Source organism: Anomalospiza imberbis, chromosome 7 (assembly GCF_031753505.1).
Source record: "Anomalospiza imberbis isolate Cuckoo-Finch-1a 21T00152 chromosome 7, ASM3175350v1, whole genome shotgun sequence".
Classification (NCBI taxonomy): Eukaryota; Metazoa; Chordata; class Aves; order Passeriformes; family Viduidae; genus Anomalospiza; species Anomalospiza imberbis.
This window is the reverse complement of record NC_089687.1, coordinates 37,789,123-37,805,999: the sequence shown is the minus strand read 5'-3', so window position 1 is coordinate 37,805,999 and position 16,877 is coordinate 37,789,123. Positions and strand designations below refer to the sequence as shown.

The 16,877-nt window shown below is 48.4% G+C and overlaps 1 protein-coding gene, 1 long non-coding RNA gene and 1 pseudogene across 14 annotated transcripts in view; 1 reads left to right on the top strand and 2 right to left on the bottom strand.

Annotated features, from left to right (window-relative positions):
• The window catches only part of LOC137477514 (uncharacterized), a 302,567-nt gene that overhangs the window by 9,018 nt on the left and 276,672 nt on the right, over nt 1-16,877 (top strand). The window lies entirely within an intron of this gene.
• Nucleotides 7,955-12,360, bottom strand: LOC137477508 (uncharacterized; annotated as a pseudogene). The gene has a single exon (XR_011001034.1). The product of XR_011001034.1 is annotated as an uncharacterized protein (transcript).
• HDAC4 (histone deacetylase 4) overlaps nt 12,570-16,877 on the bottom strand; it is a 174,345-nt gene continuing 170,037 nt past the window's right edge. For all 12 annotated transcript variants that reach the window (XM_068196697.1, XM_068196706.1, XM_068196702.1 and 9 more), the window contains 3 exons: nt 15,066-15,150; nt 13,845-13,986; nt 12,570-13,393 (listed from right to left, as the gene is read on the bottom strand). In XM_068196697.1, coding sequence (XP_068052798.1) covers nt 13,354-13,393; nt 13,845-13,986; nt 15,066-15,150 — 267 coding nt within the window. In that variant the 3' untranslated portion in view covers nt 12,570-13,353. The remainder of the gene's footprint in view (nt 13,394-13,844; nt 13,987-15,065; nt 15,151-16,877) is intronic.

Genomic DNA, 16,877 nt, shown 5'->3' with positions numbered 1-16,877 from the left:
GGGATGGAGAGCCACACCGTGCTTTTTCCAGGATGACCTCGGTGACTATGGAAAACAAACAGAGCCAGGGAGGAAGGAGCCAGCTCTGTTCTCTGCCAGTCACTTGATTTTTAGGTTTTTTGTTTTGTTTTTTTTTGGTTTTTTTTTTTTTTTTTTTTCAATCTTTCTTTAGCTCTGCTGTTTGAAAAGGCTTTTCCTGGATGGGTCACGAGTTCTGCAGGGCACGGGGGCAGCCAACACACAGCTGGGACTGAGCCCACCCTGGCAGCCTGGGGCTGGTTACCTAAGGAAACAGATTTTGGGGATTGTACCTGCCTGCTGGTTTCCTTATCCCTGCCACCCGGATAACCCGCGAGCCTGTTCCCTGTTCATCCTGTTCGACAAGGGCAGCGATCTCAGAGAGATCAAATTCCTGAACGTCTCTGCAAAAGGGTCAGGGACACCTTCCACTACCCCAGGTTGCTCCAAGCCCCATCCAGCCTGGCCTGGAACACTTCCCGGGATCCAGGGGCAGCCACAGCTGCTTGGAGCTGCCACCCCTCCCAACCCTTCCCATGCAACAGGGAAAGGGAAAAAAACCAAAAAACCCCGAACATCTGAGCGCCATAAAGATTTTATTATAAACAAACCTCTGTGAGCTTTTTGGGAGCCGGGGTGATTAACATTCCTTAACGAGGAAGGTGAGGGTGATCAGGGGCTGGGGGAGGGCAGGCACAGCACCCTCCTGAGGGTCCCACCTTCCCACCTAATCCCCCCGTTGCCATCTGGCAGATTTACTGGCCCCACTAACGTGGCTCCCACTGATATAATGAGGAATTGCAGGCTGGACTGTATTTCCTCATGAGTATCACTTCCCTGCCAGAAAAGTTCAGGGCTGGGTCAGATTTTATATATGTTTATGCATATTAAAAAAAATAAATATATAAATACTATATATATTTCTTCTTTCCAGGTGATTTCCACCTTTGCCCATCTAAAGACTCATTCACCCTCATCTTTCCTACCCACCAGGTTTTGTTCTGTTGGCCTGAGTTTGGGTTAAAGAAAATAATCCAAGGGACAAACCCCACATCCATCCCCTCCAGGGTGGGGATGCTGCATGGTGCTGCTCTCCGTGGATGCCACAGGAGCACTGAGCCTGTCCTCACCCCACTTCCAGCCAGGAAATGCTGATTTGATCAAGCTCAGCCTCGGTAAAAAGGGCTGGAAAGGGAAGCTGGGTGGCTGGGACTTCAAACAGCCCTGTCCCTCCTCCCACACCTTCGCAGGGTCATGATCAGAGAGGGATGTGCCCCAGCATCTTAAATCCCTGCCCACAGAGCTCCTCCAGCTTTGCTGCACCCACCTCAAATCCGCCTTCCCTGGCCATGGCCAAGCTGCTCTGCTCCAGCAAGAGGTCACCAAGCCCCTTCTTTTAGGACAACAAAGCCTCAAACGTGTTTCTAGGTGAATTTTCTAACGAGTAAAATGTTTCTAGGTGAATTTTGTAACTAATAAAAGCTCCTGGCATGGCTGCTCTCGAAGGGCTCTCTCCTCTTGTTTAGCCAGTGCTCTGGCAAGAATCAGGGGGTGCTGGCATTGCCTCTGCTGCCTGAAGGCTTTAGGATGCCAGTTCCAGGCACAGATTACTAGAGAACGTGCCATCCCCACTGATTTGGGGTTTCCTGGATCCTTTCCATGGGTCACCCCATTTCATAGCCGAGAATTCCCGTTCTGCACGGAATGCAGTCAGAATCCAGGAGGAGCCCTCCCAGGGTGCAGGGAGGCCAAGGTGGGTCCCATGTAGCTCATGGGAACAGAGCTCATGGAAAATTTCAGGTATAATCCTCATGGGTTTCCTCTCCCCTGCTGGGAATTAACCATAGCTGCCTGCTGGAGGGAGACACCCTTCACCCAGGGGATTTTCACGTTTCCATCAGGAGGGGAAGGGAAGGATTTGTTGTACTCAAGGCACTCCAGCCCCTTTGTGAGATAACTTTTTTTAAGATCTCCGAATCCCGGAACGGTTTGGGTTGGAAGGGACCTTAAAACTCCTCTCATTCCACCCCCTGCCATGGGCAGGGATACCTTCCACTGTCCCAGGGTGCTCCAAGCCCTGTCCAACCTGGCCTTGGACACTTCCAGGGATGGGGAAAATAATCCTGCCAGAGCCTTTGCCTTCCCAAACCCCACCCCCGAAGCAGCCGCACACCTTCTCACCAGAGGCTGCCTTTCTAAGCTGCCTTTTTCCCACAATTTCAGAGTTTTACGGCCAGCATTCCTCATTTTCCATGTCATTAATCTCCACAGGCCCTGGCTCCAAGCAGGCAGGAAGCCAAACACTGCCAGACAGGTTCCAAGCGAGATCCAAGTTGTCTGGAAAAGAAGAAAATCCAGCTAAAAGTTGGGAAAGCACTTGAGTCTCAAATTGGCTCTCCCCAACCACCCAGCAGGACAAGTGTGATGCTGCTCAGCCAACAGATGGGCTTGGTGGCAGCCAGGGTTCTTTTCCCATTCCACTTGACTTTTCCAGCAACCAGTCAAAATACAACGTGTTCCTTTGAGCTCACAGATTTAATTCTGCCCAAGGGGGTGGGAAAAAACCAACACCCAACCCAAAGCAAAACTAGGAGATTATTTTTAAGTTTCTTTAGAAAGATGTTGCTTTGAGTCAGATGTTGCTGACTGCCCCTGAGCAGTCGGCCAATGCATTTTTTGGAGCATTTTTGCTGTGAGTTCTCATTTCCTCATCTTGGAAGTTCCTGTGCTGTGAATCTTCAACTCCCCAAAGTCCCAAAGCTGAGGATGATACAGGCAGAACCTCTTTCAGGTAGGGCAAGGGAGGAGAAGAAATCTGTTCTACAGTAGGACAGGGGGGAAGAGCAAAAACTCACCTGGAAGTCTTCAGAAATACCTTTAATCCTTCTGCAGGTTGTCCACGTGGTTCAGTTCTGATCAGGAGGGCCAAAGAATCCCAGAATGGGATTCCCTTCAGTCCCTCAGGGAAGGCTTAGGTTGGATACTGGGGAAAATTTCTTCCCTGAAAGGGAGGTCAGGCCCTGGCACAGCTGCCCAGGGCAGTGGTAGAGTCTCCATCCCTGGAGGGATTTAAAAGCTGTGTGAATGTGGCCTCTGGGGACATGGGGCAGTGGTGGGATTGGCAGTGTGGCTGGAATGGTTGGACTCTGTGGTCTGAGAGGGCTTTTCCAACCAAAGTGATTCCACGATAAATCCAAGGCACCGTGTTTTCTGACGGAGGGGAGGTTGGGACCTGCCAAGTTCTGTGGTTTTGTGTCACTTCCCTGCCTCCAGACAAAATTCCAGCATGGCTCTGCACCAGGAAGGAGTGGCTGAGCAGCCCAGCAGCACGGGCACGGTGAGCCAGGATCCTTGAGAGCGAGGGCCTGGTCCAGCTGTCTCCCACAATGGATCCGAGACGCGCCGTGGAGGAGCCCTGATGGAATCTGCAGACACTTCCCTGCTTGGATTCCTCTTCCCTCCGTGACCTTCCAAGCCTCTCCACAGCAGAGCTGGGAAGCAGCCCTGGAGCAGCAGTCCTGCCTTTCTCGCCTCACAAAGGGAACGGAGAGGAATTGTTTTGGAATAACAGTGCAAATCGAATTTCCCGTCGCAGATAAAGGGGAGAGAGGTCAAATAGGAGAAGATTTTAGATGAAAGAGGAATTAGCCTGCAGCCTGTGTGGAATAACTCAGTTCCACTCCCACTTTCAGCACTCCCAGGGTCTGGCACAGCACAGGGCCCTGCCGAAGCCCAGCAGATAAACCTGGCCAAGGCAATTTGTTATCCCCGACACAGGGCTGCTTCACCAGCCACAGGCCAAGCATCCCCAGTCCCCGAAAAGGAGGGGAAGCGTCCCAGCGAGTCAGGGGCCATCATCCAGCAGCCCAGGAGGAGCCAGGCTGTCCCGATCAGCTTCCAGCCAGAGTTGCGGGAAGCTGCTCTGTGGTTTGGGTGTGCAGGTATTCCGCAGCCTCCTCCTCCTCCTCCTCCTCCTCCTCCCAGGCTGCATCCCCCGGACGTGGGTTGGGCACCTGGCTGCGGACATTCCCTAAAAACAGCTGGGGGGGTGCAGCCCCTGTTCCCTTGGCTAGGACCTCCCCAGCCTTCAGGACGGGCTCGGGATGCTCCCAGCGAGGTTTTCCCCGCGTCTCCGCTCCAACCTCCCTCTCTTCCATAGAGTGCTCTCTCCGCCTTTCCCAAAGCTGTATTGCATCCCTTTTTGTCCCGGTTTTCCTCCTGCTGGAGCACAGCACAGGAGGATTTGGGAGCAGCCCCAAGGCCGTCCTGCCAGGGCTGGGCTGGGCTCGGGGACCCTCAGTAGCGCCGGGACCTCCTCCTGGATAAATCGGCTCCTCCTGGATAAATCGGCTCCTCCTGGATAAGTCGGCTCCTGGATAAATCGAATCCCCCTGGATAAGTTGGCTCCTGGATAAATCGGGTCCTGGATAAATTGCCTTCTGGATAAATTGGTTTCTGGATAAATTGGCTCCTGGATAAATCGGCTCCAGGATAAGTTGGCTCCAGGATAAGTTGGCTCCAGGATAAATCGGCTCCTGGATAAATCAGGTCCTGGATAAATTGGGTCCTGGATAAATTGGCTCCTGGATAAGTCGGCTCCAGGATAAATTGGCTTCTGGATAAATCGGGTCCTGGATAAATTGGCTTCTGGATAAATTGGCGCCTGGATAAGTCGGCTTCAGGATAAATCAAATCCTCCTGGATAAATTGGCTCCAGGATAAATCGGCTCCAGGATAAGTTGGCTCCAGGATAAATTGGCTCCTGGATAAATCAGGTCCTGGATAAATTGGGTCCTGGATAAATTGGCTCCTGGATAAGTTGGCTCCAGGATAAATCGGCTCCTGGATGAATCGGCTCCTGGATAAGTCGGCTCCAGGATAAATCGACTTCTGGATAAATCGGCTCCAGGAATTCCTGCCGCTCGCCAGCGGCTGACCCCAGCTGGCTCAAAGGCAGCTGCTGAGCCACACTGGCTGCATTATCCACGGGGATTGGGGGGGATTGCAGGAATTGCTCTCTGCTAGTGGGGAAGGAGGGATTTTTAGGTTTTATTTTTTTTTCCCCTTTCAAACTGAAACATGTAATTGAAGAGTGAAATTCTGAAAACTTGCTCAAGGACTCTTTAATCGCCTTTAAAGCTCAGGAATTGCTCCCCATTCCCTTCCTGATTTAATGGGAAATGGGTTTCTTGTTCCTGCAGGCACTCTGAAGCTGTTGACCATTGGATAATTGTGCCTTGAAACAGCACAAATGCACAATTCTGCCTGCACCCTCATCCTTCTAAATACAGTAATACCCCTCTCCCCCCACCACCCTGTTTTTTTTTCCCTTTAATTGCACTGAATTTGAAGAAGGAGTCCCTGGCCATGGCAGGGGGCTGGAACAAGATGGTCTTTAAAGTCCCTTTCTGTGATTCTGTGATTCCAAACCTTCCCACCTTAGGACAGGGGAATGAATTAATTAAAATTAGATGGAAAAGACTCAAAAAGGTCTGTAATAAATCAGATGAAGGGCACCTGTCTCTGGCTAGTGCACACTGATGCCCTGGCTGTGTGATCCAATCTACCCAGGAAATGCTTTCCCCACTTCTGCTGTGCAGCAGTGAGATTTTGGGGTGGTTTTGTTTCAAGCCCAAACATTTCCTTCTGCTACTGAACCATTGAACTTGCTGTAAATGTGGGCAGAGGTTTGCTTTTCCCTCGTGGGCATCCAGAAGACACCTGGCCCCGCTCTGTGTCCCCCAGCCAGGAGTCCTTTCCCTCAGTTAGGTTGGGATTTGCTCCGTTGCTGCTGAAGCCTTCCATTAGCACAGTGGGATGGGAGAATATTCCCCATCCTCAGCAGGAACTGGCTTTGCCAGCTTGTGCTGCTAGAAAAAAGGCAGACTGTGCCTTCCCCACAGCCTGGGGAGCTGCCTTTTTTACCACAGTTTTAAAAAATATATTCTCTGCTGCTCTGTGAACAGCCTGGCTGAGGAACCCTGGTTTTCCAGGCACATCCAGAGGTCCAGAACCTTCTGCCTCGGCCCAGCTCCAGCCTTTTCTCCCATAGCCAGACAGAAAGGTCCTGAATTCCTGCATGCGACCCTGTTTATTGCGCCTTTCCATCAATGATCACAGTATTTTCCTCCAGGGAAACTGTGAAACACCTCCCAGCCTCTCCCTGCTGGGAACTCCCAGTCCTTTGACATCCCCTGGAATTTCGCTCCACACACTATTTCCCCCAGCATTTTCTCTATCCCAGGGCAACTTTGCAGGTCACACCAACACATCACATCCTGGCAGGAACAACAAATGAACTCACAGGTCCCTGAGTGAGCTTCAGAGAATTCCCTAAAAGATCAACCCTCGGACAAAGTTTCTACTCCACACAGATCCAAATCCCATCATAAATCCAGGATGTTTTGCTGGCACAGAATGAACTCCTGTCCCCCTTGTGCTCAGGCTGTACATTGAATATTGGACCCTTTTCCTGCCCCTGCAGTTCTCCCACTGCCACAGGAATTCATCTAAAGCACAAAGCCTTGACTTGCTGCCCAGAGGGAGAAACTGCCTCTCCCTCCTTTAAAAATATCAGGAAAACAAGTGAAATTAAGAAAATTAAACTCAGTGAGAGCCCTGGGAAGGGTGTGCCAGTGCCAGGCTGGGCATCCATCCATCACACCCAGCCATGGGCATACACTGGAGGAGCCACGAGAGAAACACCTCAAAATCCTGTTGGATCACACTCATTGCAGCACAATGTCTTTTTCCTTGGGATCAGAAGACTTCTGTCTGTAAAAATTCCCATGGCTAAAGCAGGGGCTGCCACAGCACTGAGCTCAACCCTCCCTCAGGTTTATGTCCCTGTGCCATGGTGAGCTCAGAGCATTCCAGGTGAGATGATGCCTGGCACAGGGACTGGGATAGTGTCTGAAACAGCCCCCATCCCTCAAAATAAAGTCTCTGCCTCAGCTGGGCCACCCAGCAGTGGGATTTCACTGCCAGAAATGAGCTCCTGGGAGCTGCAGGTGCCCTCCCAGCCAGGCTGGAACCCCCAGATCATGGTCCTAAAGCAATGACCACACCCACACTCTGCACATGAATACAGGCTCCAGGGAGAGCTCGGAGCCTTTGCAGGGCCTAAAGGGCTCCAGGAGAGCTGGAGAGGGACTGGGGACAAGGCATGGAGGAACAGGACACAGGGAATGGCTTCCCACTGCCAGAGGGCAGGGATGGATGGGATATTGGGAAGGAATTGTTCCCTGGGAGGGTGGGCAGGCCCTGGCACAGGGTGCCCAGAGCAGCTGGGGCTGCCCCTGGATCCCTGGCAGTGCCCAAGGCCAGGCTGGATGGGGCTTGGAGCAGCCTGGGACAGTGGAAGGTGTCTCTGGAATGGCAGGGGATGGGATCAGAGGAGACCTCCCAGATCCTTCAAACCTAAACCATTCCATGAATCACACCGAAGCAGCAGGGGATACTTCACTGCTCAGGGAATCCTGAGCATCCCAAGTTTCCCCTGTGCGCTCTCCCCATCCCTCCCACCAGAAGCCCTTGGTGAGCACCAACCTGCTGCTGCTCCAGGGACACACTGGAAGGAGCCCAGAACTGAAGCGTGGCCTTCTCCCCTGTGACCACAGGACAATTCCAGGTGACACACACGGAGCAGATGGGTTTTGGATGGTTCGGGAGGCTCCAGAGACAAGCAGGAAGCCAATTAGAGGGAAAACACGTATGAAAAAGGCCGCGAAAGAGATAAATTAGCTGGAGCTGCTTCACCTGGAATGTCAATTTTGTTTTTTGCAGGCGCTTGTCAACATGCACTGGGGAGCCGCAAGGAAACTGGCTTGGTTTCTAAAAAAAAGTTTCTAAACTAGTTTCCATGGAAGCTCCAGGAGCTATTCCATGAACACCCCAACGTAGACATGGGTATATTTTGCCCAAAAAACCACTCTGGCACCAAGACTCCTTTCTATGACACACCAAGAACCCAGAAGATGAAACATCCCATCCCAGCAAAGGAAGGAAAGAAGATCAGCAGCAGAAACCCGGGTGGTACTATAATTAACTTTTTTCTTTTATTTACACCACAAGAATAACAAGTTGTCATAATGTGGTACAAAATACTGGACTCCTAATAAAGTTGAAATTGAAGTCGGTACTGTCAGAGAAAGACACCATTGGCCAGTAAAAAAAAAAAAAACAACAAAAAAACCAAAAACGAGAAAACCCCAAACAAAATAAAAAGAAAAATAAAATAAAAACAAAATAAAAACATAGAAAGAAAAAACAAGAGCGAGAAAAATTATTCCAACTCCACCAATTTAAAAGAAAGGACCGTCAGAAAGTCGAGCACAAAGAATGCTACCATCACTGAAAGTAAGGTCCGTACAAGAAGAGTGAAACTGTGTCTAAATTACAGAGTAAACCGGTAGCTGCTACCAATGGTGACGTCATACTGAGCATGTATAGGTATAAAGTAGAATATAATATAGTTACAACTTTTTGATACTACATATCTGTAATAAGCTCTCGGGTGAATAATGTTTCAACCCCTTCCCCCCCCTCCCCGCCCCCACTTTTATATATATATTATATATATAAGTTTGTCATCCTCATAAATTGGAAAATAGCGCCTCCACTATGGAGCACAGAAAAAGTGTTAATTTATTTTCTTTCAATAGGATACTTTTTTTTTCTTTTTCATCATCAATATCAAAGACAAAGTGAAGATGAGCTGAGAACGAGCCCAACTTCATGACAATGAAGAAACATGTTTTGCCTTTTGCTGTAAAGTCTCGTTTTTAAACCACAGTGTTGCACAGTACACGACTGCTTAAAGTGAAACCGAGCAAAAATACATCATGTAAAAGTAATTTCTTAAAAAAGTTAACGCAGCTGTGCTGAAGAGTTAACTCTTTAAAGTCCTCCTCATCCATCCATCCATCCATCCATCCGTCCGGCTCCTCGGAATGAACGACTCCGTGTGTTGACACAAGGGTTGCATCCAACCTCCCCACCCAGCCGAGAAATCAAAGCAAAAACACCAACCCAAAGGAAAATAATAATAATAATAATAATAATAATAACGACACAGGCAGTTTACTTGGTGTGTTCGGCGTAGTTTCCCTAAAAACACTGTTTCCACATAAATACAATAAACTCTATAATTGGTAAGTTACAAGTGCTAGATAAACGTCTTAGTTTTTTTCTTTTCTTCTTAAAATGAGAAATGTTTAAGTAGTCCTTTTTGTTTTTTATTTATTTACTCTTTTTAGCAATAAAAAGCACAATTTCTTCTTATTAAGTTCAGTAAGACTCCAAAAAAAAAAAAAATTTCCCACTCTCCTTCCTTGGTGTGTAGCTGTGTGGGTGAGTGAGTGTGTGTGACAACAACATTCCAACCTTCAGTCTCCACAAATGCCACGAGAGGAAAAAAAAAAAAAAAACCAATATAAAACCAAAACAAAACAAAAACCAACCCAAAGAAACCCCAAACCACCTCTTTTTTTTTTGTTGTTTTTTTTTCTCGTTATTGTTTTCAAAGCTGCCAAGTTTGGCGTGCAAAATCTGTATACAATATAAAGACATGCCAACCTTACAGACCATGCAACCTCAAGGTGTAGGAAACTTAAAAAAATATATTCATATATATTTATATATATATTTATATATATCAATGCCCGTAAAAGAACATGGGCCCAAAAAAGTTTACAAAAGGAAGAATGGAATGAGTACATGACCGTGACTAATAAAAAAAAAGGAATGTTTTGTATCGAAAGTAAAAAAAAAAACCCAACAAAAAACCAACCAAACAAACAAAAACAACCAAAAACCCCCCAATGGTTACTTGTGTACTGCAAACTGGGCCTCACTTCACTGTAAAGAGGATTGAAAGCTGTTCCTTTTCTTCCCAAGCAGGTACAAAGGATGCCCTGGGCAGCACGTGCTGGGATGCAGGAGCATCCCGGGCTCCCACTCCGCTGGCACGGCCGCCCCGTGGCAAAGCCATCTGAAATGAAGAAGCTTAATGGCTCAAAATGGTGAAAAATCCCCCTGGGAGCCTCAAAACGAGGGCTCCCTCCCTTCTCTCCGTGCCTGCACTGGCCCCGGAAAGCATCCCCAGGGAAGAGCATCCCCAGGGAAGAGCATTCCCAGGGAAAAGGGGGATGCTGTGAAACAAATCCACGTCACCGGGAGTTTGGAGGAGACGACCTCTGTCATCTCAGGAAAAATCTTCCCGTCCCAGCAAAAAGCTGAGGGAAAGGATGGAAAGGAAGGAAGGAAGGAAGGTGGCATCCCGACAAGCTCCTCCAGATTTTCCAAAGGAACCGGCTCAGCATGGTTGGCCGGCAGCTCCCAGGAAAGCAAAAAGGAAGGAAAAAGCTTTGCCACAACCGGGAGCAGAAACGTCAAAAAACCTTCCGGGGAAGAGCTGACAACACAAAGGGAGGTGTAAACACAGGCACTGCCCGTGGCACAGGGAGCAAAACCCCACGTCAGTCACCAAATTCGGCAGTCGGATGGATTTGAGATCACAGCAGCAGCGTGGTCGGATGGAAGAAAACCCCAAACCACAACATCCCCAGGTACGCAGTGCTCTCACACGGGGGGATTTTAGGATATGCCGAGGACAGCCCTTGCCACTGGGGCTTTTTGGGGTTTTAGAACATACTTGGGTTTGCAAACTCAAATACTGTAGTGTCTGGTTCTGAAACTGCACTAGAAATCGAGGAAGGAAACAAAACCCTCCAGTGTGGGGTCACGCTCCCAATTCCTCCCGCGAGCGAGTCCTGAACGGAACGAAAGCAGCTGCTTCGAGAACTGGAAAGAAGAGAAGTTACTGGAAGCAACCCCACCAGTCACCATAGGAACAGGATAAAAGAAGGAAGGGTGGTTAAGGAGAAGCTGTGCTGGGAAGAGGCATGTGCGGTCCTACACTGCTGGAGGAAGGCACGCGGGGAGCGCCGTCTCCGCGAAGATGCTCCGCTCTCTCGCGGCCTCTCCCACCCGGCATTCCCGGGAGGCAATGACCTCCTCGGGGTGCGGGGGTGGGGGGAGCAAAAAAAAAAAAAAAAAGCCTCCAAAACCCCTCCCAGTGCTGGGAAGAAGAAGAAGAGGAAGAGGGGAGAAAAAGAGGGAGAGAGGAGGTGGGAAGTTTGCGGGTATGTTCGGCAGAGAGAAAACGCCGGCGGTCCCGGAGTATCCAAGGAGGCTTCCCGAGGGCAGGCAGCGCCAGGAGCCGCGGGCAGGACAAAGGCATCGCCCACTGAACACCACCAGGTAAGAAAATTCCTTATTTTCTTTACAGAGCTACTACAAGAGAGCTGAGGAAATATACAGTCGGTGGAATCGGTACAACAAAGGAGCCCATCACGGTCCCTCATCCTCCTCCTCCTCGGTAAAATGCGCCCTTTCCCGGAAAAAAAAACAAACACTGTTGGTCTGCCCACAGTTCCTTACACCTGCAGAAAGCTGCTCACTGTACAAAAGAGTTGAGGAAAAGGAGAGAAAACAATATAGAAAAAAAAAATTTAAAAAAAAGAATAAAAAAGGAAAATCCATGTATTATAAGCAAGAAAAGAGGGAGGAAGAAAGGTTTAGATGCTATTGCCGTTCAGAAAGGAAACCTGCCAAATGGAAAAGAAATATCAGAGTCACACAAACAAGGCTTCCGGAGGGTTTCGGGAAATATCCATATAAAAATTAACAGCAAATTCAGCGTCTTTGCTATAAAAAACTCTTTTTTTTTTCTTGTGTTTGTTAGAAAAGGATCACAACTAAAAACCTTAAATTAAAATACAAATGTTTAGGGTAGTTGCCCAGTGGCTAAAGTGTTGGCTTTCTGAAAAACTTCCCAACCTGTCGCCTGACAAGTCCTCGAGTTTCAACCTAGATCCTTTTCCAAAAGCACCTTTGACGTTCCAATTCCCAAATCTGTCCCTAGGGAGCTTCCAATGGCTACTGTTAGAGTATGCATTTATTACATATATTTTTTTCTTTTTTCTATAAATGCATCATAAATATTTTTCTCAATAATTCATAGGAATCCGGTTTCTAAGCTTGGAATACATTTGGAATATACATTATACACATATATATATTTATACCTAACAATTTAAGCAATATCTCATGCTAGTTGCTTTTAATAAAAAGCATTCCAGTCTTAAAACCTGCATTTGTGTCTAATACATGCTTTGACAACCAAATTGATAAGTTCAATTACTAGATAATGTAGAAGAGAGAGAAAACATTTGAAAATTGGTTGATAAAAATGGTTGAATTTCAAAGACCCAACAGTATTTGCCACTTTTTTGGCAACTACCTTAATTTTTTTTTCTTTTTTCCTTTTCTCTGAAACAGCAATGAAAGAAAACAAAACAAATCCAAACTTGTCGACAGTTTTTGGAGACACTCTGTTCAGCTGATGCCTGCTTCCCACCATCATGCCAGCACAAGCCAAAAAGTCTTCCTTCCTGATGGCAGTCCTTGGCTTTCCCAACCAGAGGAAAAATATTCAGGAACTGCTGTGTTCTTTGTTCTTTTTTTTTTTGGTTTTTTTTTAATATGTGTTTTGTTTTTTTTTTTTTTTTTAAATTTAATTTTTACTTAAGGCATTGTTCCTCAAACTTCAGAAAATCCAGCTGCACCAAATCCATCAATTAAAAAAAAAGGCACAAACTCATCTTCAGATGGCTTTGGAGACAATAAAGCCGACTCCATCTGGGCTACCATTCCCCCCTTCTGCTTCCCTTTCCTTTAGGTGTCAGATGAGTCCCTCGTTCCCTGTCCCTCCCTGTTAAAAATTCGCCATCATCTCCCAACGTTCCAGTTCCGACAAGAGCTGTCGTTGACTCACAGGCAGGCAAGAGCCATTTCCAAATATCCAAGAAATGAAAGTACACGATGGGTTGAGTGGTTCAAGCAGAGATTGCTCAGTTGTGGGTAATCAACTTTGTAAGCACCAGTTTTATGTTAAGGTTTGTTTGATTTGTGTTGTTGAATCTTTGATTTCTTTATTATTCTCCCGTCTTGTTTTTGTTTTTTTGTTTGGCAACTCTGCCAAAGACTTCCCGGGCATCGTTCCTCTTTCTGCTCCCGGTGAGGACCAGAGGAAGAGTGCCCAACGTGTCAGTCCTTTGCTGCTCTTCACCAGCGTTGTTTTTTCAGCAAAAAGAGACTCAAAGATGCAGAGAGATTTGTTTTTTTGTGTCGCTTGCTTTGCTTTACACCTGGCTGTCCTTCCGTGTTCGGGAAATAACCGTGACAGGACGCAGGAGTAACAAGAGAAAGCTTCTTGGCAGAGCTTCAAGACGAAGACGAACAGATAGGAGAACTCCAGCTCGAAGGTGGGTGCTACAGGGGAGGCTCCTCTTCCATGGGTTCGTCCTCAGGTCTGAGGGATTGCACAGCCAGGCAGGGTGGGACAGGGAGGGGAGAGAGAGAAGAGGGTTTGGCGTGACATAGGTGGACAATTTGTGGTGCCAAGTCTCACTCCTTATGTTCCCATCACCTTCCCACCCAGCCAGCTTGGGATCACCTGAATTAAACTTGTCACCAAGAAGGGTTTTTGGACAATCTCTCTTGGGCAACATTAAGATTTTCCGCAGCAAAATAAATTTCTTTTTGTGGCCCAAAACCACGCTCGGAACAGAAGGCTCAGGCACAGGGTGCACGCACAGAGCTCATGGTTCTGCTGCTCTCCTGCAGCCCGGGAAGTCTTTTGGGAACCCACGGAGGACAGAGGATGTGGGGAGTGCAGCAGCAGTGGCTGAAAGGAGAGGATTAACCTGCAAGGCTGCTCCTCCTGGCTGCACAGACTGGAAATGTGATGGGAAACCACTGACCTCTTCTCCGCCGGCTTCACGCCCACCGACAGCGATGCCATGGCTGTCACTGTCTCTGCCTCCTCATTCTCACACTTCTGGGCCTCCACCAGGGAATATCCCACCGTGGAGGCAAAACGCTGGAGCGAATGCCAGTACTTGCCTGGGGGAGAGGTGACAACAGGGCCATCAGGGCACCATTCCAACTCCTGCTTTCCCAAACCCAGCTGCCAGCTTGGAACTGCCCAGGGAACACTCATCTGATCCATACTCTCACTTTAAGGGCCTTAGGAGCTCAAAAAATAATTCCTTTTTCCACTTCAAATCCCTCAGAAACTTCCAAACCTAAGGACAAATGTGCCTGGAAATGTCTCTCTACCAAAAAATCCAGGAGAGGGAAGGATGCAGTCCAGGTCTGGATCCATCTGCTGACTGCCACCTACTTTCAGTGGGCAAATCCCTGAAGACTAAAGAAGTCTAAGATGTATTTAGAACCATTAAAGTTGGAAAAGACCTCCAATACCACCAAATCCAAGCTTCAACCTCCAAAGTATTTTTTATGTTGGCAGTTTGACACCCTTTTGCATTGGGAAGAGCACCAGGAAGGCTCCAGAAGAATTTCCAATAATTTTTCCAGGCAAGGTTCAATGCAATGATTTTAGACTGCTTAGCTAAATAAACCTAAAATATCAACAACTGCCAGCAAAACTCACAGAATATCCTTGAAAGGGATCACCCCTTGGGAGGGATCATCAAGTCCAATTCCTGGCCCTGCACAGGACATCCCAAGAATCCCAGCCTTTGCCTGAGAGCCTGCTTCATTTCCATGCCTATCTACTCCTAATTAATGGGTGCCACAAAACCCAGCAAGAGTCTTTTGTGTTTTTCAGAGATACTTAATTGCTTTTGAAGAAGTAAGAGCACCCTCTAAGGGCAGGACAGTCTGTCCTTTACAGAGATTTTAGAGCTTTTAATTATTGTTGGCTTAACCGCTAGACTGGATCCTCCTGAAGGTATTTTCCTAACTAACCCGTGCTCTGATTCTGTAATTCCCCCTTAAGGCTAAAGCCCTGCTGGGAATGGCTCCATCCACAGTAACACCAGTTTGTGGCTGCACAAATCCAGCTCAGGGTGCAGTGAGCACCAGAACTCTGGGAAGTGGGAGCATGGAGCTGGCAGAATGGTGGGGAAGCCCAAGGGGTGTCCCCCAGGGAACCAGCTGGGTCGTGGGGCTGCACTCACTGTGGATCTCGATGACTTTCTCCATGGAATGCACCGCGTTAGCATTTGCTCTCTGCTGGAAAACTTTCTCCGGAAGAGGGTCCAGCTGGAGAGAAAGAGAGGAACGCCAAAGGAATGTTACCATTGAATCCCAGAATGGTTTTGGTGGGAAGGGACATTAAAGCTCATCCCACTCCATGTTTGCCACGGGCAGGGACACCCTCCACTAGTCATTCTGCAGTGGGAACATGCCTGTGCCATCCCAGGGAAAGGCCTGACAAGCACTGCTGGAGGAATGTTTTAGGATTTATTTGATTTCCTTTAGAAAAACTCAAGTAGAGGAGACACTTCTGCCCTTCCAGGTTCTCCACTAATGAATGAATTCATCCCAAACCTCCAAGGTGGGCTGTCCAAAACCAGAGATGTCCGCTGCTGTTAGCTGTGCTGAAAACAGCCCAACCATGGCTGCTCCCCAGCAAAGAAGAGCCAGAGTTTAATAGTTAAAAATATCTATGGCAAAGTTTAACTTCGCTCAAAGCCAAGAGAAGCTGCAGCCAAGACTGCTCTTATGAGCACATGGTAGCCATTCCATAGGTACTTCATGGGTTGCTGCATTCCAGATTCAGTAATTATGGATTGCACTTTTTATTAATTCTCCACTCTAAAAATAGTTCTGCTCCAAACTGGTTTCTGTATGACATTAAGTGAAGGCAAAAGCAATTCCTGGATAAGTCTCTGAGCAAGAGCTTTCCAAGACCCCTTGGTTGACACTGAGACTAAGCATGTTCCTGATTCCAGAGCTCACTTCTCCTCCTGAAATAACACTCACAAACAGCCTCAGCCTGTGGAAAAGGGAGTAAAAAACCTCTGGGCATGAGGCACCTGGTTATCAACTTCTTGTTTGAAGGGCAGAGGCTGGTGATGCCCTCGATGGACTGAGCAGCTCTGCAGAGTAAGGGGAGAGGAACGGTGGCTAGCTCTGGACTGCCATCACCAGACCTCGAAATCATGGAATCAGGGAATGCTGGGGGGTGAAAGGATCTTAAAACTCATCTCATCTCACCCCCTGCCATGGGCAGGGACACCTTCTACTATCCCAGGTGGCTCCAAGCCCCAGTGTCCAGCCTGGCCTTGGGCACTGCCAGGGATCCAGGGGCAGCCACAGCTGCTCTGGGCACCCTGTGCCAGGGCCTCAGCACCCTCACAGCCAAGAATTTCTTCCCGATATCCCATCTAACCCCACCCTCTGTGGTTAAAATAGATTAAAACCATTCCCCCTTTTCCTGTCCCATCAGAACCTTGTCTAAAATTCATGTACAGCTCTCTTGGAGCCATTTTAAGCACGGGAAGACTTCTCCCTGGAGCTTTCTCCAGGCTGAACAACCCAAACTCTCTCAGACTGTATCAGAGTCTTTCTCCGATTTCCCACCCCAGATATCCACTGACGCCCTGTGAGCATTGCTCAGCTCTGCCAGCACAGCAGTGCAGCTCCATTCCCCAGCCCTGACCCCCTCCCCAGTGCAGTAATCAGCTGCACAGCCCCAGCTCTGGTTTAATTTCCTGGCAGGTTGGAAAGGAGCTGGCTCCTGCGTTCGCTCCGTGCTTCTCCCGATGCAGGAGTTTTGATCTCCGCCGGTGGACGCCGTGCTCAGGGGACTGGCACTGTTCCCCTCATTTCCTAAAAGCCCCAGTGGAGCTCCCGGCCGGCTTCTGAGCCGGCCCAGCTCCCTGCAGCCTGCCCTGGCCACAGCTGCCTGTCCATGTGTGTGCAGGCAGGATCCTCCGACACGCTGTAGATCAAACCGCATCAAAGGGCCGCAGCACAGAGCTGCA